Raw genomic sequence first — 25,540 nt, forward strand, 5'->3', positions numbered from 1 at the left:
ATGGAGGCAGAGGATTACAAACAGATTCTTGCATGGAGCTCAAATCCTGACAGTGCAGCAGTCTGCACCATCAGCCAGGAAGTCTCAGTCGCTTTCAGGGAAAAGCCCGGCCAGGCAAAATGTCAACACCATTACAGCCGCCACCCTCCGTACTATCACTCCTTGTAGTGGTAGCAGCAGCCACACCACTACCACTATTATTCCTGCAACCACCACCACCACCAGCACCCTCACTGATGCCTGTGTCATGGAGTTGAGGGTAGCCCCAAGGTCCAGCCAAAGCCACTGAAACATGTGCAAAACACACCCTGTAGCAACACAGGGAACACTGAAGAAGAAAGCAGGTTATGGTGAACTAAATGGCAATCCTGGAGAAAGAGAACTATTTTTCAGAATCTGGGTTCTGATCAAGCTACTAATGCTATTTCCAGGGTCCTCAACGGCAACCAGCACATTGTAGACACTAGACTGAAGCAGACTGTAAAGGCCAACAACTTTGGGAAAACAGGGGTTAAAGCCAAGAATTTCATCCAGAAAAACTGTATGAACAAAAAGAATTGGAAGTCTTATGAAAACAAATCTAGAGAGAACCAATCTGTAGAAAAGATTGATACTATAAGTATTACAAACAGTGTCGTAACAAATAAATATGGATAAATTACCAATGGTTTTATGGGGAAATAGTAGAATAGAGAGTGGATATGCAACTCATAAGAAAAGAAAAGCTAAGCACAGCAGTGCCAAAAGTTGTAAAAAAACCAATTTAATGCAGGACAAAATAATGCAACAGAACAGTGTCTCAACCTTAAAACAGGGAGACACTTTCAGGCCTGACTACAGTGAACAAAAGGGAAATTGAGTAGATGCTTCCAAGCATTTGAAGTATGAATCTGAGGAACAAGTTGGGGAAAATCTGCTGTGGATGAAATGCTTCGGAAAAGCTCAAATTTTAAACCTGGTGAGAGCAGCTAACAGTATGATGATCATTCCAAAGGAAAGCATGTTTTAGCTTTTGCCCATAGAGAGAACTGTTGGACTCTATTTAACACACAACCATAGTTCTTCTGGTGAAAAACAGCAGTTAGAAAATAATTCTTAAAATAAGATATGCAATAAAGGTAAGGAAAACGTGAGCAAAACTGTGCGGAAATCTTCTGTGTCACCATCTTCATCTACACCTTTTCCATCATCTAGCGGAGAAACTCAGGCACGATTTTCAAGTCAGTTATCTCAGATTGATATGTCAGCACTGAAATGTGTTTCTTCTTTTATTTTTTCAAGAAAAAAATGTTTTAATTTTTTCATTATAAGTTATAAAAATTTCAAGTATTTTATATATACAGATTTAGGAACATAGTGTTACTTACCACCTTACCATCCCTCCTGCCCATGCTCCAAACCTTCTTCCTCCTCCCTTGCATTCTAACTCTTACTTTTTACAAAGATCTAATTTGAGGTTACTTGGTAATAATATAGTTAACCCCACACTAAGTAAAAGAGTTCAACAAATAGTATGAAGAAAAAAAAACAACACTGTTCCTCAACAGAAGAGACAAGTGCTGTAAAAAATGATCAAATTTTAAAATGTCCATATCATAGAAACACATTACATTTTAAGTACTCTATTTATTACCTTGTGCCAAGGAAAACATATGGCACCTGTCTTTTAGGACTGGCTAATTTCAGTAAGTATAATGGTTTCAAGTTGGGTCCATTTTGTTGCAAAAGACAGGATTTCATATTTTTTATAGATGAGTATTACTCCACTGTATACATATACCATAATTTCTTTATCCACTCAAAAGTTGGTGAACATCTGGATTGATTCCACCTCTTTGCTATTGTGAATCAGGCTGCAATGAACATGGGGGTACAGATAACTCTTTCATATTCTGATTTCATTTCTCTTGGGTAAATTCCCAGGAATGGGATGACTGGATCAAATGGTAGGTCTATATTCATATTTCTGAGGTGTCTCCATACTGCCTTCCACAGTGGCTGCATCAGTTTATTTTCCCACCAACAGTAAATTAGGGTAGCTTTTTCCCCACATCCTCACCAGCATTTGTTGTATGAGAGCCATTCTAACTAGGGTGAGGTGAAACCTCATTGTGGTTTTTATTTGCATTTTCCTGATGCCTAGTGATCTTGAGCATTTTCTCAAGTGTCTGTTGGCCATTTGAATTTCCTCTCTTGAAAAATGCCTGTTCAAGTCCTTTGCCCATTTCTTAACTGGACTGTTTGCTTTGTTATTGTTGAATTTCTTAAACTTTATATAGATTCTAGAAGTTAACCCTTTATCAGTTGTGTAGTTTGCAAATATTTTCTCCCATTCTGTTGATTGTCTCTTCACATTGCTGAGTGCTTCTTTTGCAGTGCAGAAGCTCCTCAGCTTGATCTAGTCTCATTTGTCACTTTTGGCTTTGATTTCCTGTGCTTCCTGGATCTTTACCAAGAAGTCTTTCCTCCTTGTGCCAGTATCTTGAAGAGTTTCACAAATGTTTTCTAGTAATTTGATAGTATCAGATGGTACCTTTAGGTCTTTAATCCATTTTGAGTTGATTTTGTGTAAGGTGTGAGGTAGGGGTCTAGTTTCAGACTACTGCATGTGGAGATCCAGTTTTTCCCTGCACCATTCTTTTTCTTTCTTTCTTTTTTTTTGACAGTCAGAGTGGATAGTGAGAGAGAGAGACAGAGAGAAAAGTCTTCCTTTTTGTCGTTGGTTCACCCTCCAATGGCTGCCATGGATGGCATGCTGCGGCCAGCTCACCATGCTGATTTGAAGGCAGGAGCCAGGTGCTTCTCCTGGTCTTCCATGGGGTGCAGGGCCCAAGCACTTGGGTCATCCTCCACTGCCTTCCCTGGCCACAGCAGAGAGCTGGCCTGGAAGAGGGGCAACTGGGAAAGAATCCGGCACCCCGACTGGGACTAGAACCCAGTGTGCCGGCACCGCTAGGTGGAGGATTAGCCGATTGAGCCCCGGTGCCAGCCCCCTGCACCATTCTTTGATTAGACTGTATTTCTTCTGGGAATTTATTTTAGCTCCATTGTCAAAGACAAGTTGATTCTAGATGTGTGGATTGATTTTTGGAGTTTCTATTCTGTTCCATTAGTCTGCACGTCTATTTTTGTGCTAGTATTAGGCTGCTTTGATTATAACTGCCCTGTAATATGTCTTCAGATCTGGTACTGTGGTGCCTCTGGATTTGTTTTTGTTATCTAAGATTGCTTTAGCTATTTGGGATCTCTTTGGTTTCCATGTGAATTTTAGAATCTTTTTTTATTTTTATTTTTTAGATTTGAGAAGAATGTTCTTGGTAATTTGATTGGGATTACGTTGAATCTGTAGATTGCTTTCAGTAGTATGGGCATTTTGATGATGTTGATCCTTCCAATCCATGAACATGGAAGGTTTTTTTTTTTTTTTTCATTTTTTAATGTCTTCTATTTCTTTCTTTAGTGTTTTGTAATTCTAATCATAGAGATCTTTGATGTTCTTAGTTAAATTTATTCCAAGATATTTAATATTTTTTGCAACTATTGTGAATGGGATTGATCTTATAAATTCTGTCTCAGCCATAGCTGTGTCTACAAAGGCTATCTACATGTCTGTGAATACGAAGGCTATTGATGTTTGTGGGCTGATTTTACATCCTGCCACTTTACCAAAGTCTTTTATGAGTTCCAATAGTCTTTCAATGGGGTCTTTTAGATCATTAATGTATAGAATCATGTCATCTATAAACAGGGATAGTTTGACTTCCTCCTTTCCAATTTATATCCCTTTGATTCCTTTTTCTTTGCTAAAACTTCCAGAACTATATTAAATAGCATTGGTGAGAGTGGGCATTCTAGTCTGGTTCTGGGTCTTAGGGAGAATGCTTCTAGCTTTTCCCCACTAAATATTATGCTGGTCATGGGTTTGTCATGAATTGCTGTAATTTTGTTGAGGAATGTTTCTTCTATACCAAATTTGCTTAAGGTTTTCACCATGAAATGATGTTGTATTTTATCAAATGCTTTCTCTGCATCTATTGACATAACCATATTGTTTTTGTGCTTTAGTTTGTTCATGTGATGTGATCTATCACATTGATTGATTTATAAATCTTGAGGCATCCTTGCATGCCAGGGATAAATTCCATTAGTTCCTGGTGGATGATCTTTCTAATGTGCTGTTGGATTTGATTAGCTAATGTTTTGTTAAGGATTTTTGCATCTATGTTCATTAGGGATATTGATCTGTAGTTCTCTTCCTCTTTTGTATATTTTTCTGGTTTAGGAATTAAGGTGATGCAGGCTTCATAGAAGGAGCTAGGGAGGATTTCTTCCCTTAAGTTGTTTTGAATAGCTTTAGAAGAATTGGAACTAGTTCTTCTTTAAAAGTAGGGTAGAATTTAGCAATGAAGCTGTCCATTCCTAGGCTTTTCTTTGTTGGGTGGGTCTTTATTACTGATATTACTGGTTCAATTTTTGTCTTGCTTATTGGTCTGCTTGGGTTTTCTATATCTTCATGACTAAATTTTTGCACATTGTATGAATCTAGGAATCTATCCATTCCTTCTAGTTTCCTGATTTGTTAGTATATAGGTCTTTGTAATCATTCCTGATGATTCTTTTTATTTTTGTGATATCTGTTGTTACATTTCCTTTTTCCTTTTACATCTTTTACATCTCTGATTTTTTTGATTTGGGTCTTCTTTTTTTTTGGTTAGTTTGCAAATGGTGTATAAACTTTGTTAATTTTTTTAAAAAAAGCTCTTCATTTCCCTGATCTTTTGTATTCTTTTTGGGATTCAATTTTGTTTATTTCTTCTCTAATTTTAATTATTTCCTTTTTCTTATTAATTTGGAGTTCAGTTTGTTGTCTTTCTAGGTCCTTGAGATAGTTCATTTATTTGGTATCTTTCCAATATTTTCATGTAGATGCTAATTACTCTAAACTTCTCTCTTAACACTGCTTTTGCTATATGCCATAATTTTTGATGTGATGTATTTTCATCTTCAATCATTTCCAGAAATTTTTTATTTCTCTTTTGATTACTTTTATGATCTACTGTTCATTTAGGAGCATGTTGTTCAGTCTCCATGTGTTTCTTGAGTTGTAGATTTTCAGTATCATTCCATTGTATTCAGAGAAGGTGCATGGTGTTATTTCAATTTTTTTGAATTTCCAAGATTTGCTTTATGGTCTAGCATATGGTCTGTCCTAGAGCAAGTTCCATCCATTGATGAGAAGAATGTGTATTTGGCATTTTGTGGTAAAATGTTCTGTAGATATCAATTAGGTCCATTTGCTCTGTAGAGTCAATTAACTCTGTTGTTTCTTCATTGATTTTCTGTCTAGTTATCTGTCAGTTGATGAAACTGGTGTGTTGAAGTCCCCTGTGATTATTGTATTGGAGCCTAGTCTCATTTTAGATCCATTAACATTTCTTTTAAATAGCTAAGTGCCCTGTAATTGGGTATATATACATTTATTATATACATTTATTATAGTCACATATTCCTGTTGAATTTATCCCTTAATTATTACATAGTGGACTTCTTCACCTCTTTTAAGTTTTTGTGAGAAAATCTATTTTGTCTGATTTAAGTACAGCAACACTTGCCCTTTTTGCCTTTCCATTAGCATGGAATATATTTCTCCCTCCTTTCACTTTCAGTCTGTTTGTTGTATCTTGGTTGTTGAGATATGTTTCTTGCAGGCAGCAAATATAGAGGTCTTGTTTTTTGATCCATTCTGTCAGTTTGTATCTTTTAACTGGAGAGTTTAAGCCATTTACATTCTAGGTGACTATTTAAAATCAATGACTTGGCCCTGCCATTTTTCAACAATATTCCTGTTTACTTTGTATTTCTTTTGTACTTTTATTGGGGGACTTTCTGCCTTCACATGCTTTCATAATGATGGCTATCTTTTTATGTGTTTCTGTGTGTAGTACATACTTAAGCATCTTTTGTAAGGCTGGTCATATGGTGACAAATTCTTTCCATTTCTGTTTGTTATGGAAGGTCATCATTTCACTTTCATTCATAAATGAGTACTTTGCTTGATACATTTGAGTTTTGTTCTCCTAAGTCTTATGCTATGTCTTTCCATTCTCTCCTAGCCTGTAGAGTTTCTGATGAGAAGTCTGCTGTGAGTCTAATTGGAGACCTTATGAAAGTAACCTGACAGGTAAACTTCTAGACTATGCATTTGTGCTGTAGTAGGTTAAGCCACTGCCTGCAAGATAAGCATCACATATGGGCACTGGTTTGCATCCTGGTTGCTCCACTTCTGAAGCTCCTGGCTAATGCACCTGGGAAAGCAGTGGAGAATGGCTCAGGCCTGGTGTATTTGGGCCTTTGAACCCATATGGGTGACAGATTGAGCTCCTGTCTCCTGGTTTCAGCCCCATCCAGCCCCAACTGTTATGGCCATTTGGGAAGTGAATCAGCAGAAGGAAGATCTTTCTCTCTTTCTCTTTTTCCTCTCTGTTTCTCCTTATCTCTATCTCTGTAGCTCTGCCTTTCAAATAAATTAAATAAAGTAACAAAAAGTCTATCTCAAGCAATGTGGTGATTAAAATTTTCAGAGAGATGATGATGATATAATTATTGCACAAGAAATGGCTTGGCAAAAAGTGATCTTTGTCTAAGGTTAATCATCATATCTCTAGGAAAAATGTATTGACAATAAAATGAGGGTGATTTTTTTTATCTCAAATATAAAGTGTCCATGACTGATGACACAGAACTCTGGCTTAAGACACCATAAGAGAGAGTGGTTTCCAATTTCAAAATTAGAATCAGTTATTTTCTATATCCTTTGAATGAAGGGAAAATTAAAACTATGTAAGAATGATCCTGTCATAACAACAGATTTCTTTTTTTTTTATTTAAATCAGTTTTATTCAAGAATTTCCAACAGTGACAACTCGTATAAAAAGCATCCAAGCACAGGACACAGAACTGCAGCAAACAGCATTCTTATGGTAGCTAACAGACATTTGAACTTCCATAACAACAGATTTCTAATCCTGGGACTTGCCTTTGCCCATGAGTTTTTGGGAATTTACCTAGGGAAAGAGTACAATCTGATCTTCTGATGGACTCTTGAATTCATGCTCTGTCTCACCACAAATTCCTTGGAATGGATTATATTTTAATGATCTATTACTTAGGATGGGATCTTGAGTAATAGATGGTATTGCCACCAAAGTTTGATTTTTTTTTAGATTTTTTTATTTGAAAATTGAAGTTACAGAGTAAGAGAGGGAGATCTTCTAACCACTGGTTCACTCTCCAGATAGCTGCAATAGCTGGTGCTGAGCAAGGACAAAACCCAGAGACAGTACAATCACCCAGATCTCCTACATGGATGTCAGGGGCCCAAGCACTTGGGCCATCTTCTGCTACTTCTCCCTAGCCATTAGCTGGGAGTTGGATTGGAAGTGGAGTGATGTGATGGGATACCACCGTCACAAGCGGCATCTTTATCCCACTATCTACAACACTGGTCACCAGATTTTGCTTCTTCTTAAGCCCACTGAGAATCTAAACCATTCATGGTAAGTTCCTAGTTCAGAGTACATACTTTGGATAGATAAGCTTATGAACTGATGTAATTCACATGCTGCCCTCTTAATGTATGGAGCAAGAAGGTCAAGAGCAGGCTGGAAATTGGTATAATGTCTCTTTTAAATTGAAAATACTGTATTTCTGAGAAAGTTGTGAATTTTGTAGACTAAAAGAGAAAGGAAGATTAATCATATCACAGTATTATTCTATTTCCTCATTGTCTTTTGCAATGCTTCTTGAAAATTAATAAAGGATTATTGCAAATTTGAATAAGGTAATAGTGCCTATTGCAGGTGGCATTTTATCTTATTTTTTTAAAGATGTATTTATTTATTTGAAAGGCAGAGATATAGAAAGAGAAGGAGAGAGAGATATCTTCCCAAATGATTCGCTCCCCAAATAGTCACAATCGCTGTGGCTGAGCCAGGTTGAAGCAAAGAGTCAGGAGCTTCATTTGGGTCTCTCATGTGAATGACATGGGCCTAAGCACTATTTCCAACTTCCACTGCTTTCCCAGGTTTATCACCAAAAAGCTGGATCAAAAGTAGGACAGCTGGCACAGGAAACAGCGCCCCTATTGGATGCAGTTATGGCTGGCGGCAGCTTAACCTGCTATGCCACTACGCTGGCCCCTTGTGTTATTATTTAGTGTGCAGGGAATATGACTGCATTGTCATTCTGTGGTTCATCGTGTTTCTATTAAATTGATGACTCTGTTCCTATAGGACTTAGGAAGCAAAATGTTTTGAGTGCCTTAGATGCCTTGGGAAGTGACATGGTGACAGAAACTGGGAGACACACACGGATGCTTCCTCTCTTACTTCCCGGCAGTTTCAATATTCTGTGTATGTTTATAAGCCTCCTTTAGATTTATGAACAAGCAGTTTCCCTTTGTATTGCCTAACACTAAGAAAAGGTAGGAAACCCAAAGCTAAACAGCTTTTTTTAAGGCAAAAATGTATGTTTGAAGATGTATATGTTCGTGGGTGTAAAATACAGTGTAAAGGATACTGGTGGCTTTCTAAATAGTCTAGATCCAAGAGTTCACTAAAAAGTCATGGCAAATAGGTTGCTGTAGGCAACTTGGAGCAAACTCTGATAGGTAAATCTCACTTGGGTGTCTTTGAAGATACCAGAGAAAGCAACTATGTCATTTTCATGAAAATAGCTTCAACTTGGATTCTGGCAGACACTGAAGAGTTCACTGTGGATCCCAGGTTAGCGTGTGGTGCCTGAGATGGGCTGTTAAGGCTCAGGATCTGACTCTCCAGTGGCATAAGTAAATTGCATAACTCAGTTATTCAAATCCCCATTGCACCCATAACTACATTGGTCTTCTATATAGCTACAACTATGTCCTCATGAGAAATATACTATAAACAATTAACTTTAAATTAAAGATCTTGGACACAGTTTAAAAATATATACTATGATCTGTCAGCACTAGCCAGAAGCAAACATAAAATGACTAAAATGATTGAAAATATAATTAAAATGATGAAAATAAAATATTACATAAAGACACATAGAATGATATAAATATTGATGAATGGAATAATGAAATGAATATGGAGTTGCCTTAAAATGTAATTTATTGAGAAGAAAGAACAAATCTCAGTCACTGCACACAATTATTTGACATGATTGCACTTACAGAAAAATCCATCCAAAGACTTTTTAAACGAAATTTCCATTACAGAAACTTACTAAAGACTTTAATACCCCCTAACCAGGTGCTTTCCATACTGGCATGATACAACTGGAGTTTAGATAATAAACTGTCTAAGAAAATTTTGCTTAAGAAAGTAATGATATGCTGTCTGTTAAAGAGTAGATAGCTCAAAAAGAAAGATTGCCCTCAATATGAGATTTTCCTATCCTAGAATAACAAAGTCTTTGGATAAAGTGGTTTTAGATTATAAAACAAAGATGAGAAATTCATAGGTTGAATTTTCAGTCACATCTGTAAGTAGAAATAGAAATATGTGGTTAGTCAAATTAAATATTTTAGGAATAGGAAAATTCTTATTAACAATGCTGGCCATTTCTTCTTCATATTAGATCAGCTCACAATGCTCTGTGTGCTTCACTATTACTAACATGAATGCCTACTGCTCCTCGTTGTTAAGATTTAAGGATGACTGGCGCTGCTGCTCATAAGGCTAATCCTCCACCTGTGGCGCCAGTACTCTGGGTTCTAGTCCCGGTTGGGGCGCCAGTTCTGTCCCGGTTGTTCCTCTTCCAGTTCAGCTCTCTACTGTGGCCCAAGAAGGCAGTGGAGGATGGCCCAAGACCTTGGGCCCTGCACCCGCATGGGAGACCAGGAGAAGCACTTGGCTCTGGGCTTCGGATCAGCGTGGTGCGCTGGCCGTAGTGGCCATTTGGGGGGTGAACCAATGGAAGGAAGACCTTTCTCTCTTCTCTCTCTCACTGTCTAACTCTGCTTGTCCAGAAAAAAAAATTTAAGGAAATTTATTATCAAGAAGTTTTCCTTTTGTCTATCAAAGATTATGTGAAAAGGCAATTATCAGAAATGACCTCCACATAGATCGGAGTTTTATTTGTAGTTTTTCTTGGTTTGAACTATTGGAAGGGAAGTTTCCACAACTGGAAAGGAAAAACACGTTCACACAATTCAAAATTCCAATGTAGTGGAAGATGCAATTAAATCACATTTGCAGCCCTTTTTCTACTAGTGTAACTATATTACTTCTAAAGACTTCCATTGGATTGATCATAAAGAATAGGATCCCACTATTAGGTTTACTAGTGTTCCAAAGACACATCTTTATGAGAAATTAATAACATCTACCACATACTTATATTGGGGTTTATAATATTATAAATTCTTTTAGCTAAAATTAGTTCATTTAAAGTTGTTATTTAAATGTATCATGATTATGAAAATAATTTGCAAATGGAATCAGAATCAATGGTTGGACAAAGAATTTCCAAACTTACCAATGGTCATAATTGTGGAGTTCCTGAGAATTGACTTAATTCTTCTGAAAGAACAAAAATTGTAGAAATTATGCAGTGAAGATAATGCTATAATAGTTTACTAAATCAATAAAATGACTTCTACTTATTCAGTGTCTATATACTCCCAGATGGGTATATTTTATCACACTTGACTCCATATAACTTTTGGTTATAATAAATAAATAATACTATACCATTTCACCTAAGCAAAAAGGTCAAAAGTTGAATTGAAGATTATGAGATGACTATATTTATGCTTTGTTTCCTATGCAAACATTTTTATATTTCTCATACATGTAAAAAAGGAAGGTATTTAAAGATTAGTAAAAGTACAGGAGAATAAGTTGGTTTACATATTAGAATTCTACTTTTAATTTGGAGAAAATTGTCCTATCCTTGTTAGAATAAACTTCTCTTATAAAATAGATAATATGGCTCCACCTATTACTAAGGAATGTGCTACTGTTAGCCACAGATGCCAGAAAATATTAACAATTTTGCATTTCAGAAAATTCCTCTACTCTACTGTAGGCATTGATTTTTCAATTATTCTAAATTTGTTCTCATCAGATGTGGTCTAAGCAACTGTCTCTTATTTCCTTTGGTAGAACACAAATGTTTAGTAATTTAAATGTACTTACCAACCACTCTGGAATAACGTCAGTTTTTTCAGCACTCTCAAAGGCACTGGGTGTAACGAGGTCATAGAACAGTGGGGAAAGAACATACTGCATCACTTCCGGAGTATAGTACCAAGGAGCAGGGAGATAGGCATCAAGCTGGTAGGGTTGTTCGAAAGGCTAGAGGAAAAGATGATTGAAAAGCAACACTGCATGAGCAAAGTCTTGCTGTGAACCTCTGAAAAATCTTATCACTTCACTCAGTTCTGAAATGCATGTTAGCATCACAAAAAGTGATCAGTCCATGCAAGAACAGAAAGACATCAAACCCTTTCTTTGGTGAAACACAGTGAAAAAACATTCAGAGGGAAACTTTTTGAAGTGCCCAAAGGAGGACACATAGGTCACTTTTAAAGGTCACTACTAAGTACTGAGTTCAGTACTTGCATTACTCACATTGATTCAGTTGCCAGAGCCCAGCAGAAAGTACTGGCATGAGTTCCATTACTACTTAATTTATAAACTTGTGGATATTAGACTATAAAAATTATTTTTGCCATTTATATCCATAATTTTTCTTGAAGACATCAAAGTCAAAGGAAGGGTTCCATATGCCAAATCAATACATGTGAATTTGAGAGATGCCAAGAAGAGAAAGAAAATAATTCTACAACTCCTACCTAGCCCTTGCAAACACTAGAGTTTTGGAATAAAAACATTTTTCTTTCTGAAATTTTATAACTGCTCTATCATGACATTTCACTTAGTCATTTCTATGATTCTATATTAAAACATAGAAACAATTGCACATAATTCTCTAATTGTTAGGTAGAAGATAAGTGTTCTTCACTGGAATTAAGAAACAAATGGAAAGTGTTTTACTGTGGATACTCACGTAAAAATTAAAACAGATTTGATTTCTGAAATTTTCCTATTACTTATTAAAGTACTATATTAAAAATAAATAAAATAAAGGCAGTTTACCTGAAGATAGAGCTGAGCCAGTTCCTTGAGAGAGAGAGAGAGAGAGAGAGAAAGAGAGACAGAATTTTAAAAAGTAGTTTTGTGATTTATATCCATTTGAACACTATAGTAGACTAAATTATTGCCACCGAAGCCTCTCATTAAATAACAATATACAAAAGAACTATAAACACTGAGATATGAGAGTTTTGAGGAAGGGAATAAATCTAAAGACACATCAAATTTTCCACAAATGGGAAATCAGAAGTCAAAGAGAATATGCAGTCCAGGTCACATTATTGGAGGTGTCCTTTTTAGGGTGGGTGTTCAGGGTTAGCTGTTGCTTGAAATGCCTGCATCTGGTATCAGAGTGCCTGGCTTGAACCCTGGCTACCAGTGAATCATGGTCCAAGGACGTGGTTTCCTGTCACCCACCTGGGAGACCTGGATGGAGTTCCTGGCTGCAGGTTTTGGTCTGCCTTAACTCTGGTTGTTGTAGGTATTTGGGAAGTAAACCAGTGGATGGAAGATCCCTCTCTGTATCTAACCCTTTCTCTCTTGTCATCTTGTCTTTCAAATAAATAAATCTTAAAAAAAGGTCATTCCTTGACTTAGAAAACAAGTTGTTTCCACCACACAGGAATATGGTCATAGAATATAAAAGGGTCAGAGTTAGGGAACATGAATGGTTAGTCAGGACTTTTACTACTTAACAGTGTCCTGAAGCTATCTTGATTGTCCCTTATGGATAACCATAGGATAATTTTGTATTTTTCTTTGTCAACTTAGACTTGATCTTCTACAGCAATGCTAGAACTAGCACCGAAGAGTGTAATGCCAATCAACAGCTAATAAATACCAGAATCACATTAGTTTGTAAGGCACTAGGACAACAGTTTCTCAAAAACAAAACAAAAACAGTGCCTGTTCAAAGACAGTATTGGGGGCAGTGTTGAGACACACACACAAATGCGCAAGCACATACGCACACTGATTTACCTGATTCACCACTCTCATAGGCTCTCTCTGGAAAGAAAAAGAGTTGGAATTACCTTTATGACTGCTCTACACAACCTAGTCCAAATACTTTTATGTGTTAGGGGTTTGGAAACTGACACCAATTCTGGCATTTACATTTTGGTAATGCAGAAATATTATTTTCTGAGACATATGGAGCATCTTCATCTTCTGTGTAAAATTCACTAAATGATGAATAGTGGTTGGAGGGCTGGAATTAGTCTAGCTATTCTCAGGAATCAGAATTACTATGGCAAAACATGGCAGTGGATAATATTTCAAAAAAAAAAGTCAGAAGACCCAGGAACACTGTGGAATCAACTGTAAGTGTGTGTGTTGGGGGGGGATTATTATCTGCTATGTATTACTAATAAACTCATTTTACATAAAGACAAGATCAGAGTATCTTGATAGAAACACTCATTCTCTCCAGATGGTTCTTCAAAAGAAAAGTGTGTTTACTCATAAATCTCAAATACACCTTGCTTAGCAGAGCATAATTATAGCTAGTTTTCAGATTCCTAAATATAAACTGAATCTGAGAGTCAAATTTATGAACATAAGGCTATAAACATGCTAAGAAAGAAATTAAGGCAATTAGGGAGGTTAATACTTGCATGCTTGTGATACTAAATGTGATACATAAGCCTGAGTCAGACATAGAACACCTCTCATTCCACAGAATAATGACAAGCAGTTCTCATTGCTGATATCAATTAATGTAAATTAGCTCAGGAAGTTAGGAGTGAGAAAAGCTTGAAAAGAAGTAAATCTTTTCAAAAGTAGATGGCTATAGAAAAGTAAACATATTTAAACTTAAGCAATATTATCTTGCAAATGTTAAGCAAAATATTACCTCCTGGATTTGGTAGCGTTCTTTCATTCTGAGAAGCTGCTGCTGCTTAAAAGAAAAATATTCTAGTTGCTTAAACATCTTCTGGAAAAACACACTCATATCATAATGTACCAAGAGAATGTACTCATCTCTGAAATTTAGAATAAGCTATAGTCCATGCCAGAATTACAAAAAGAGCAAAACACTTTTATTTTCCAATTTGAAGTAATAAACACAATGATAAATTCCTGAATAAAATGCATCATCAGGGAGGCTAGAAGAGGATTTTGTGTCAAATACTGTCCAAGTCAATTTCTCCCTGGTTAATAATGAATGTGATAACACAACTTCACTCCAGACATAAGCAGAAAGAATGAGCTTTGCCTGTAAATATGTAGAAAATCAGAGCGACAATTCAGTTATCACTAACAGGGCAAGAACGAGAGAAAAGTTAGAACATATTTAGAAATGGATCTAATTTAAAATTTAACTTATTATAGGATATCATTAAGTAAAGCTTCATCATTACAGGAAATGGATCAAGAATCCTACAAAGCACCTTCCCAGGGATAAAGACTATGATATTATTCATTTTACTAAAATGCTAATTCTATTTACCAATAATTGGGACTAATTCACTTGTTCCCTTTTAAAACATTAGAAAAACTATTTTAAACTTAATTTTAGCTTAAAATACATTACAATAGAAACAGCTGCAAATATAAACATTAATTCAGTATACTTACAGTATGTCTAAGGTCAGAATTATTAAAAATTGTTTTAATAAAATTAAATCTGAATCTTAGATGAACTAGGAAAAATGAAGTTTTTAATACTACTGACATACATTTAGATTTTATTGTGTGCAATTGAGCATATTAAATTGATTTATATCTTTAATATTTATTACTGTCACTGCCACATTAAATTTTATGCTATAGGGGGCTGGAACTGAAGTACATTAGGTTCAGCTTCTATCTGCAATGCTAACATCTTGTATGGACACTGATTCACTTCCTGGATGCTCCACTTCTGTTCCAGCTCCCTGCTAAAGCATCACAGAAAACAGCAGAAAATGGCTACAGTGCTTGGGTCTCTGTACCCACAGTGGAGACCAGATGGAGTTCCAGATCCAGACTTCAGCCTGGCCTACCCTGCCCATTGCAGCAATTTGGGGGCTCTCAAAGAAAAAAAATTTTTAAAAAAATTATGTTATAGATTTACAGTGGTTAAGTAAACCATCTAACATTACATTCTGGTAAAAAGTAGAGCTTTAGGTCAAACTCAAGTCTGATCAAATTGGTAGCTTGCCACTTACAAAATATGCTGCTTAGATTCATAGCATAACTACAAAATACAAATAATGTATGTGAAACCATGACTTATAAATATTTGTTTCAAAAGAAGAAAAGGTATAGATTACATGCTGCGATAAAGTGTGTTTGTTTTTAGAGGGGAGTGAGTAAACCCCTAGGCTTGTAAAGATTAAGTACAAGGGGTTAAAATGTACCAGATGCTGAGAAAGAGGAGTTATTGATCAGTACAACATTTTGACTAATTGGTACATTTGCCTTTGTCAAGCATTAATGAAACATTACCACGTAAGGTTGGTAAGCCAGGTCTTCCCTTGGCACGTACTTCTGCTAAAAAAATGCACACAAAAATCATTTAAGTAAATCTTAACTTATTCTGGACAATATTAATAAATTTTAAAATTAGCAAATATGCCTCACCTTGGTGCTGCTGGGAACAATTTCCTTAAAAAAAGCACACAAACATCTAGTTTTAATATTATGACATTAATTTCACATTTAAGTAAGAATAGTAATCAACCAGATATTATTACTAAATAATGACAAATTTATTTTAGCCATAATTTGTTGTGTAACTAAAACACAATTAATAACTTGGTGCTTCCTTCCCTCTTCTCACTGTTTTCACAAGCACATAGCTCAGAATCTCCATATAATTAAATTGGATGGAGATCTCCCAAATTCAAAGGGGTAACCACATCACCCTCTCTGTCTGATCTCTTTTTAGTCTATGAAGGAGAGCAAAAGATGAACAGAATTTAGGGGATTCCAGTCTCTGATTAACTTAGAATTGATCAACTTTTGCTTTGATTGGATCATTCCTTTAGATATAAATCATTTTTGGCAATTTTGCCTTGGCAGCTCATGACAAGAGCCTAGGGTGATTACTGATGCCATAAACAAGAGTGTCAATTTGTTAAATCAACAACAGGAGTCACTGTGCACTTACTCCTCGTGTAGGATCTTTGTCCTTAGTGTGCTGTACATTGAGATTTAATGCTATAACTAGTACTCAAACAGTATTTTTCACTTTATGTTTCTGTGTGGGAGCAAACTGTTGAAATCTTTACTTAATATATGCTAAACTGATCTTCTGTATATAAAGAGAATTGAAAATGAATCTTGATATGAATGGAAGGGGAGAGGGAGTGGGAAAGGGGAGGGTTGCGGGTGGGAGGGACGTTATGGGGGGGAGCCATTGTAATCCATAAGCTGTACTTTGGAAATTTATATTCATTAAATAAAAGTTAAAAAAAAGAAAAAAAATTGAATTTTACCAAAATCTGAGACAGACAGAATAAGTTCAAAAAATATTTGAGGCACTACAAATGACTAGATAAGATTGTTTGCCTAGATATAATTCTATAATCTTTCTTCCTTTGGATTGACAAACACACACTAAAATTAGAATAATGCCACATACATAGGGCTGGATGCAAGGTGGCTTTACAGGATATATAGCCCTTATAGTAAGAATTTCCATAAAATTTAATTGGGTCACTGAATTAACATGAACATGATTTACCTCACTTGATGAGCTGATGCTAGCTTCTGTCTGTTAAAAGAAAGAAAATTAGGATTATTGACATATCAGGATTTTTGGAATATTGAAGAAAACTAGATCCATGTCATCCTGGTGGGTTGCTTATTCTGGGCAACAAGAGGTGAGAAAAGATTCAGATATTCTTGGAGAGTCAATTTTACTTGAAAAATGCTAGCATGAGGCAAAATTTAATAACTTCCAAGGAGCCTAGTTATTAAAACAAATGCAGCCCTATTATTGAGTAGAAGGGAAATTCATGTAGATTTTTGTGGTAAAAAGAAATCTTCAAAGGAAGAGTCATACTGAGCTAGGCCACTCAGAACCCTGGGTTGAGTATTTATTCTCATCTGCCCTCAAAGCTACTTGCATATGGATCAACCAATAACATTAAATACAGTAAGCAATCTCAAGATGGAAATAATGTTATGCGATGCTTTAAAATAACTTCTCTTTGAACTATTTGCTTTTCTTCAAAATCATGTACAGTTACATTTACATGCAAATATAAGTTTTATTCCAAGGTCCATAATTTAAAAGATAAATTCTAATACTTAACTGACTATTCTCTCTGGCTGTGTGTTCAGAGTAACGTGGCCCATTGATAATTAACTTCATTAGAATGAAGTATCTTACCTCACGGTCTGCCAAAACATGTTCCTTGTGGGATGGGAAGGGGGGAAGAATTACATTAATTATTTATAATAAATGTCAAATGCAAATTATCACTAAATAGAATAAATGCCAAAGAAAACAGAAAAGTGAAGCAATCCTCAAATAATAAAGAAAGCAAAAAGTCTGCCTTTGTCCTGAGCTAACTGAAAGATTTCCCTTCTTAAACTACATTTAAAGTTTAATAGAAAACATGTTGGACTCTTGTATTGTGGTAAATCATCATAAAAATTTGCATATTTCTTTAAACAGCATAAATTCTTGCTTAAAAATCTTAGCTCTGGGGCCAGTGCTGTGGCATAGTAGGTTAAACCTCCAGCTGCAGTGCCGCCATCCCATATCGGAGACCCAACTGCTCCACTTCCAATCCAGCTGTCTGCTGGTGGCCTGAGAAAGCAGCAGAGGATGGCCCAAGTGTTTGGGCCCCTGCACCTATGTGGGAGACCTGGAAGAAGCTCCTGGCACCTAGCTTTGGATAGGCCCAGATCTGGGCTTTGTGGCCATTTGGGGAGTGAACTAGAAGGAAGATTCTCTCTCTCTCTCTCTCTCTCTCTCTCTCTCTGTGTGTGTGTGTGTGTGTGTGTGCGTCTCCCTCTCTCTGCATAATTCTGCCTTTCAAATAAATATACTAATTTAAAAAAAACCAGCTCTGGACATTAAACAGAAGCATATAGTTAAAGATCATGAGATAAATAGGAGTATGCCAAAGGAGAGCATTCTTTGTGGTGTATACATACTTAAGCAGTTTTTTTCCATCTAGTATGTTGTGCTCAGTTTTCATGACTACGGCAATATGAAGAGTGCTGACATTATTCTCAGAGTTCGAGTTCAGAATATTAGAGTTGGTTTCATTATACAGGTAATTCTGGCCAACACATGATATTGAACATCTTTTGTTCTTTTGATTTAGAGGTATATGCTTTACTTTTTTTTATTTATTTTTATTTATTTATTTTTTTTGACAGGCAGAGTGGACAGTGAGAGAGAAAGAGAGAGAGACAGAGAGAAAGGTCTTCCTTTGCCGTTGGTTCACCCTCCAATGGCCGCCGCGGCCGGCGCACCGCGCTGATCCGATGGCAGGAGCCAGGAGCCAGGTACTTATCCTGGTCTCCCATGGGGTGCAGGGCCCAAGCACTTGGGCCATCCTCCACTGCACTCCCTGGCCGCAGCAGAGGGCTGGCCTGGAAGAGGGGCAACCGGGACAGAATCCGGCGCCCCAACCGGGACTAGAACCTGGTGTGCCGGCGCCGCTAGGCGGAGGATTAGCCTAGTGAGCCGCGGCGCCGGCTTGCTTTACTTTTAACTTAAAAGAATTATTTGGAGTAGGGTGATTAAAGGAAATATTTTTATTTGTTCCTTTTCCTAATACCTGACTCAATAATTTTAAAATGAGGGGTCTTACCTCAGTTACTTCATTTCTAGTTCCCTGCCAAGAAAAGGCAATCAGTCAGGTTTGAAAGACAGATATGAAAATACATATTTCATCTTAGAAATTTTGAGTACCTGTGTAGCACTAAATCTACTTAAAAATTACTACATAGTTCAGATCAAGACTTCTTAGTGATTATGATGCTGTTTATCAGGCTCACATGAGTTGAGGTGGATGGTTTCAAGTTCTGGTTCTGCTCCTGCTTCCAACTTGGCACAGCCCTAGCCATTGTGGGAATTTGAGGAATGAGCCAGTAATGGGAGTGTGCTCTCTTTCTCTCTTTGTATACTTCTGTTTTTATTCATTATTTTAAAAAGAATAATCAAGAGTGACTATGTAAAACATTTTTGACTAAGATATATTACTTTAGGTAACACCCTTGATAAAGCATTCTTTCAATCTTGGTTAAATGCAAACAAAAAGCCAGTTCATAATTGCATTTATTTATTTGTTCATTTATTCATCTATACTAATTAATGCCTTGTCCCATCATAGCTACTCAATTAAGTCAAAAAGATCAGTAGCAGAATTCAGAGTAAAATTCATTAGTCATTTTGAATACATGAGTAATGTGTGAAAAGTTCAAGGAACAAGTAAATGCTATAGAAAAAAGTTTCTAAATAAAATTTTTTTTCTTGTTAGAAGGACTTTTTTGGTCAAAATTTGCTAAGAAGACTTTGGTGAGCAGGCATTTAGCCTAGTGGCCAAGGTATTCACATCCCACGTTGGAGTTCCTGAATTGGATTCCCAACTCCTGTTTCTGCAAATGTAGACTTCGGGAGGCAGCAGGTGATGGACTAAGTAGCTGGGGCCCTGACACCCATGTAAGAGACCTGGGTTGTGTTCCTGGCTCCTGGCTTTCTCTCCAGCCCAACACTGGTCATTGCAGGTACTTGAGGAGTGAACCTGCTCCTGGTAGTTCTCCCACCACCCCCATTACTCCCTGCATCTCAAATCAATAACTAATTTTTTAGAAAGGGAAACAAAGAAAAGAAAAACTTTGGTACCTTGATTTCCTCATTCTCTTTTTCTCTCAGAAGTTCTCTCTGCTAAATCAATAAAGCAGAGCTTATAAAATATATTTTAAATTGAAAAATTTAAAATATTTTAGATTTATTTGATGATTCTTACCCTGTTCAGTTCATTGACATATTCCTGAAGATGGAAAAGAAGAGATAAACATTTTTGAGTGAAAATGACATAAGAAAATGATCATTATGCTGTTGTAAATTAAAAAATAAATCTATTTCTGATGAATATACTGACTTTCCGATTATATCATTTCTAACTTTAAGTCTTTTTTTGTTATGCCTTCGTTATATAAGATCCTGGTATGTAAAGGTGTAATTTAAAATATTTTTAAATTTATCACACTCAACTTTGTCAATCTTTGTCATTCACCGTTTTAAGCATGGTGCTGTTCAGTCATTCTTACCTCTCTTAATTCTAGTGGTACTGTCTACAAAAAAAGGAAAGAAAAAAGTGTCTTAAAATCTATTCAGAGTTGGGTTATCAAATCTTTTAAATAGTGGCCTTTAATTAGCTCTTGATAATTATTTCAATATTCAGGTTACAAAATTATTGGACAATATAACACAGGTGGGCAATTATTTAGATTTAAGAAACACTCCATCATAGTGAACACTGAACTGCAAAATTACGCATAGTTCATGAAAAGAAAGCACAGTGTTTTGGAAAGAAGTTGCCATTTAAATACAAATTAAATTTAAAGTATGTCTTTAATGATGGGAAGTGTACATTAAGTCATGCAATGAAGCATTTTTATAGACAGAAATTAAATTAGTTTTCCAAGAAAAATACATGCATCCTTTAGGAATAAATAAGTAACACTCACCTGGACAAACCTGAGGAGCTTTCTTTCTTTTAAGATTTCCTGCTGAAATAAAATTGTGAATTATAAAAACTGAAAAACAGGCCGAAAATGGCAACTTTCTTTCCACTTGAACACAGGTATTCCACTTAATTTGACAAGCCACAGGTTTTTTTTTTTTTTTTATATTGATGGAAGAAAAAAAACCAAGCCGTTTTCTTTTTATTATTGAATATTAAAATCTCCTGGAAATACCTTTAATGGTTGCTTCTCTGCTGGGTCAAGAGATCAAGTGAGTCTATATTTACTAAAATGCCTAAAGAAGAAACTGAATCTCAATTTCATCAAAATATCATCGAGAGAATGATCTAGGTACTTGCTGATTACTTTTGAAGGTAACCAAAAGTGGAATACAGAAAGCACTCAACATTTATAACTAACTGAAAGGGAAAACAGGTACAAGAAAGAGGAAAGACCGACTCTCCGGAAGGAGCTTACCTCACTGCTCTCAGGCTGCTCCTGCAAAGAATCATAATTAAAAAAAAAAAAAAAAAACCATTAGTTCAGTTTCTGGACAGAGTGAAGGGTTGACTCTTTGAAATGGATGTAGTAGCAGTAATTGATTTAAAAGTAAGTCTATAAAATGAGGCCATATTATGAAGCAAATGCTTGAGCTCATGTAAAAGACATAGGAAGAAGCAAGAACACTTTAAAAAAAACTGTAATAACATTATTCTGTTTAATCATTTCTCATGAATAATAACAAGATTTTTAAAACATTAAGTTCATACAAATCCTTGGGCCCTCTTCTTTTTTAAAAAGTTTTTTGAGAGCAGATGATATCCACAGTTACTTGAACTGAAGAAATGATATCACAGAAAAAGCATCAAAGGCTGCTTCATAAACAAGGCAAGAGCCGGTTTAGATTTAGCTGCTATCAATACATCAACACTTAAGAACCACACTTAGAGTAAATTCTTGAAACAAAGAACAAAATAGTTACCTGAGTGAGTTTCAGGTGTCCTAAATGAAATTTCTGTGAAAAGCAATGCAAGAATTGTAAAACAAAAAAAACAAAAAACAAAAGCAATTAAAATAACAATGTTATAAAACATGTATAATATGAACTTTCCCATTGCTATTTAAGAAAGGCATGTATTTTAGCAGCAAAATTTGTCAAAGGCCAAGTTTCTTGGGAGAATCAAGTGGTAAAAATGAAGGGCAATATTTTACCGACAAATATCAAACCAAAATAGGTTAATTTCCTTTCTTCAGAATGTGCCAGATAATTGAAAACATTATATATAAAATGTTTCTGAAAAGAAAAAAACTTTCAGTTGGCTTGAGTTAATCCAGATGATTTTTTAAGTCTCCGTGATTAATAAAGGAGAAGTCTAACACTTTGAACTATATATGACAGTTCTAAATATAATTAAAAAATAAACAAACAAACAAATAAAAAAACAGAATAAAGAGCCAGCATTGTGGCATAGTGGGTTAAGTTGTCACATACAATGACAGCATTCCGCATGAGTGCTGTTTCAGATCCTGGCTGCTCCCTGCTATTGCACCTGGGAAGGCACTGGAAGGAGGCCTGGATGCTTGGGACCCTGCTACTCATGTGGGAGACCTGGATGAAGCTCCTGGTTTCAGCCTGGCCCAGCCTTGACCTTTTGGTGTGTGAACCAGTGGATGGAAGATCCCTTTATCTCTCTTTCTCTCTCTCTGTAACTCTACCTTTCAAATAAGCAAATAAATCTTTTAAAAAATAAAATAAAATAAAACAGATCATGGCTAAATTTCAATACATAACTTCCATACAAACAATAAATAAAATGGCAAAGTAAAATAAAAGAAAAATATGGCATTTTAGAAATCCTAACAAAGAGAAATAAATGAAAAAAAAGAACAGAGTAAAGGATAAACCATTACAAAAATTTGGGAGCGATATATGAATGCTCCCAATTAAATATTTTTGGGTTTTATTTTTATCATCAATTAGATTACATAAACTGTGTCTCAGCCTGAACTTTGTGGATATTGCAATTAAAATTAATGAAGTAGTGACATAAATAAACAGTTTTCTTTGGATTAAGAGTTTCCTACCTCTTGGGAGAAAATAAGTCGACGGACACAAGCCATCTCAAATGAGGATTTGACTTTCTAGTATACTTTCTAGAGCATGTGATTTTGTGGTTACACTTGGTAAATAAATATTGATTCCTATTAAGTGCCTAGAAATATGCACAATTTCTAGTGGACCCAAGATGCTATTAATTGTGCAATATCTCATTTCTTGTTTTTTTGCTTACTTTTAAATTTATGTGTGTGTGTGTGTGTGTGTATGTGTGAGTAATTCTTGTATTTCAGGTCAAACATTTTCCTTGAAGCTAAGGGTTTCAATGGGCCAAATAGTGCTGAAAACGGGAAGCATTATGACATGAAAGTTTTCAGATTGTATTCCCAGTACACTGTGTCTGATGAGGTATCAGATGTCACTTAGAAGAGTCTGGAATCTTCTAGATTCCCTATGGTACTTACATGCCTGGCAAGAGCAGTAGCCACAAGGCAAGTGAGGATGAGAAGCTTCATGGTGGTCCAAGCCTAAGTAAGAGGACAAAACATCCTTTAGTTTTCATTACAATAACCCCCCCCCCACCTTTTTTTAATGAAAGAACATTCTGGGGCTCCTGTGTTGTAGAGCGATAATAAGTCACAACTTGGGACACCTTTATCCCATATTGGAGTGCCTGGTTTAAGACCCAGCTACTCTGCTTCTGATCCAGCTTCCTACCTGTGAAGGCAACAAGAGGTGGCTCAATAACTTGGGTTTTGCTACCCACTTGGGAGACCTGGACTGAGTTATCAGCTCCTGGCTTTAATTTGACCCAACTGGGCTATTGTAGACATTTGGAGAATGAATCAATAGGTGGAAAATTCTCCCTCTCTCTCATATCTTTATATGTGTGTGTGTTTGTCTGCATATAGGTAGATAGTCATATCAAAAAAGTGAAGAAATAATAATTTAAAAAACCCTTACTTTTCAACAAGGAACAAATTTTGATAACAGGTTCATTTGAGTAGCAATATTTTTGCAAACTTAAGAGTTTTAATTTTGCTACTTAATATGATTACCACTTTAGTTATCTTTCTTATTTCTTACATTATTTAGAAATACCAAGTTCTTACTTCAGTTTTATTCACTAATAGTCTAACATAAGACATTTATCTCTGTTGTGGTGACTGGCTTTGCTAGCAGAAAAGAGAAATACTAATATTTAACTACAATTTTTTTTTTCAGTTACACTATCAAATTTGTCAAAAAGAGTAAGAAACCAAATCCACTGAGAATTGACCTTTAATTTTTTCACGAGTATTTTTGAAAATGTGTTCTTTTAAATCTATTTGAGAACTACTGTATTTGACAAGGCTTCATGAAAAATGTTGTAATTGCATTATGTGGGAGCTATTAACCTCCATCAGTTATTTTTTAAAGGAATCCAGACATCATGTTTTTGCAGCATTGAAATATTTACAGCATGAATATATGAAGATGGATGAAATGTAAAGAGGCATAATATTCATATATCATATCATATTTGATGACTGCAGTTCCATCAAATTGGAAGAACTCAGAAATACTGACATTTACATGTACCATGAAAATGATTTTCAGGGAAATCAAAAAAACATTAGGCTACATTTTTAATTTGTCAGCAAACTAATAGTGTATTGCTTCAGTTTATGTAGATCCTAAGAGCAAAAGTAAAGAAAGCCTGTTCTAAATCCAAAATTAACTTACTGTTTATCCACATTTTTGTCCTTTCAAATATATAAATTTAATCACCTTTATAAAAGTATTTATCTATAGATAACTGTTGTTTTTTAATTTACATGGTATAAAATTAATTTTAATAGCCACAAATATGGAATAAAACTGAGTCTTGAAATATTCTACCAAAACAAGCCTTGCTATAGCAATTGCAAAGATAGTAAATTATTTTTCACAAATAATTTCATAGAATTGGGCTAAAAGAATTCAAATTACCTTATTCTAAGTTTCTATTGAAAGATAAGTGATAAGTGTATGAGATATAGTTACACATTAAGCAAAAATGATTTGGTCTTTATAATGCCATATACATTTCTTACCTAAAGCTCTGAGATAGTATTAAAATTTTGAAAATGCATTTTAAAGCTACCAGTATATCTTAAAAAGGTATCAACATTTTCAAACATAGAAAAGTTACAAATACATCTTAATAAAAAGCAGAAGAAAGACATTAGACAGTGTGAAATCGTATGATTTGATCACCAATACCTTAAACTCGACTGAAAAGAGGCAAGTTGGGTTGATGATCTAGGCGATGGTCGATCTCTTTGCTTCACAAGTATTTAAACCCAGTGATCAGTAAAATGCTAATTTTGTGGTTTCAGATCAACCAATAGGTTTATTTAAATTCTAAGAATTCTCTCAAATAGGAAATTAATTTTCTATTCAGTTCCTCTCCCAGGAAATTCTGAGGAGAGTTTTCAACAAGGGAGTGATTCATACTATGATAGATTGTACAGGAAGCAGATTGGCATTAATAAAATCAAAATACAAAAGTTTTAAGTTTCAAGGTTATGGGAAAATTATCTTATGTTGTACATTGAGAAGTCTAATATTTAATAAAATCATTCTTTGAAAAATGTGATTTCTATAAAGGAAATCCTGGGAACAATATAGGATCATCAAAACTTTCCAGATTTCATAAAGTAGGCTGTTATTT

The 25,540-nt window shown here is 35.4% G+C and overlaps 1 protein-coding gene and 1 pseudogene across 1 annotated transcript; one reads left to right on the forward strand and one right to left on the reverse strand.

Annotated features, from left to right (window-relative positions):
- On the forward strand, positions 1–3,349 carry LOC149125147 (FMR1-interacting protein NUFIP2 pseudogene; annotated as a pseudogene).
- A 5,791-nt stretch (positions 3,350–9,140) lies between these two features.
- Positions 9,141–25,138, reverse strand: CSN1S1 (casein alpha s1). The gene is given in 19 exon segments (NM_001082391.1): positions 9,141–9,529; positions 10,528–10,571; positions 11,190–11,348; positions 12,153–12,176; positions 13,131–13,157; positions 14,005–14,049; positions 15,582–15,626; positions 15,717–15,740; positions 16,822–16,851; positions 17,473–17,496; positions 18,911–18,934; positions 19,945–19,986; positions 20,069–20,092; positions 20,373–20,396; positions 20,793–20,834; positions 21,267–21,287; positions 21,772–21,804; positions 23,310–23,372; positions 25,090–25,138. Coding segments are annotated over 17 exon segments (648 nt in total). The 5' UTR covers positions 23,361–23,372; positions 25,090–25,138; the 3' UTR covers positions 9,141–9,529; positions 10,528–10,562.
- Between the last annotated feature and the right edge of the window lie 402 nt (positions 25,139–25,540).

The sequence above is a fragment of the Oryctolagus cuniculus genome, chromosome 8 (genome assembly GCF_051225735.1).
Source record: "Oryctolagus cuniculus isolate XC-2025 breed Fujian yellow rabbit chromosome 8, ASM5122573v1, whole genome shotgun sequence".
In the NCBI taxonomy this organism is placed as follows: domain Eukaryota; kingdom Metazoa; phylum Chordata; class Mammalia; order Lagomorpha; family Leporidae; genus Oryctolagus; species Oryctolagus cuniculus.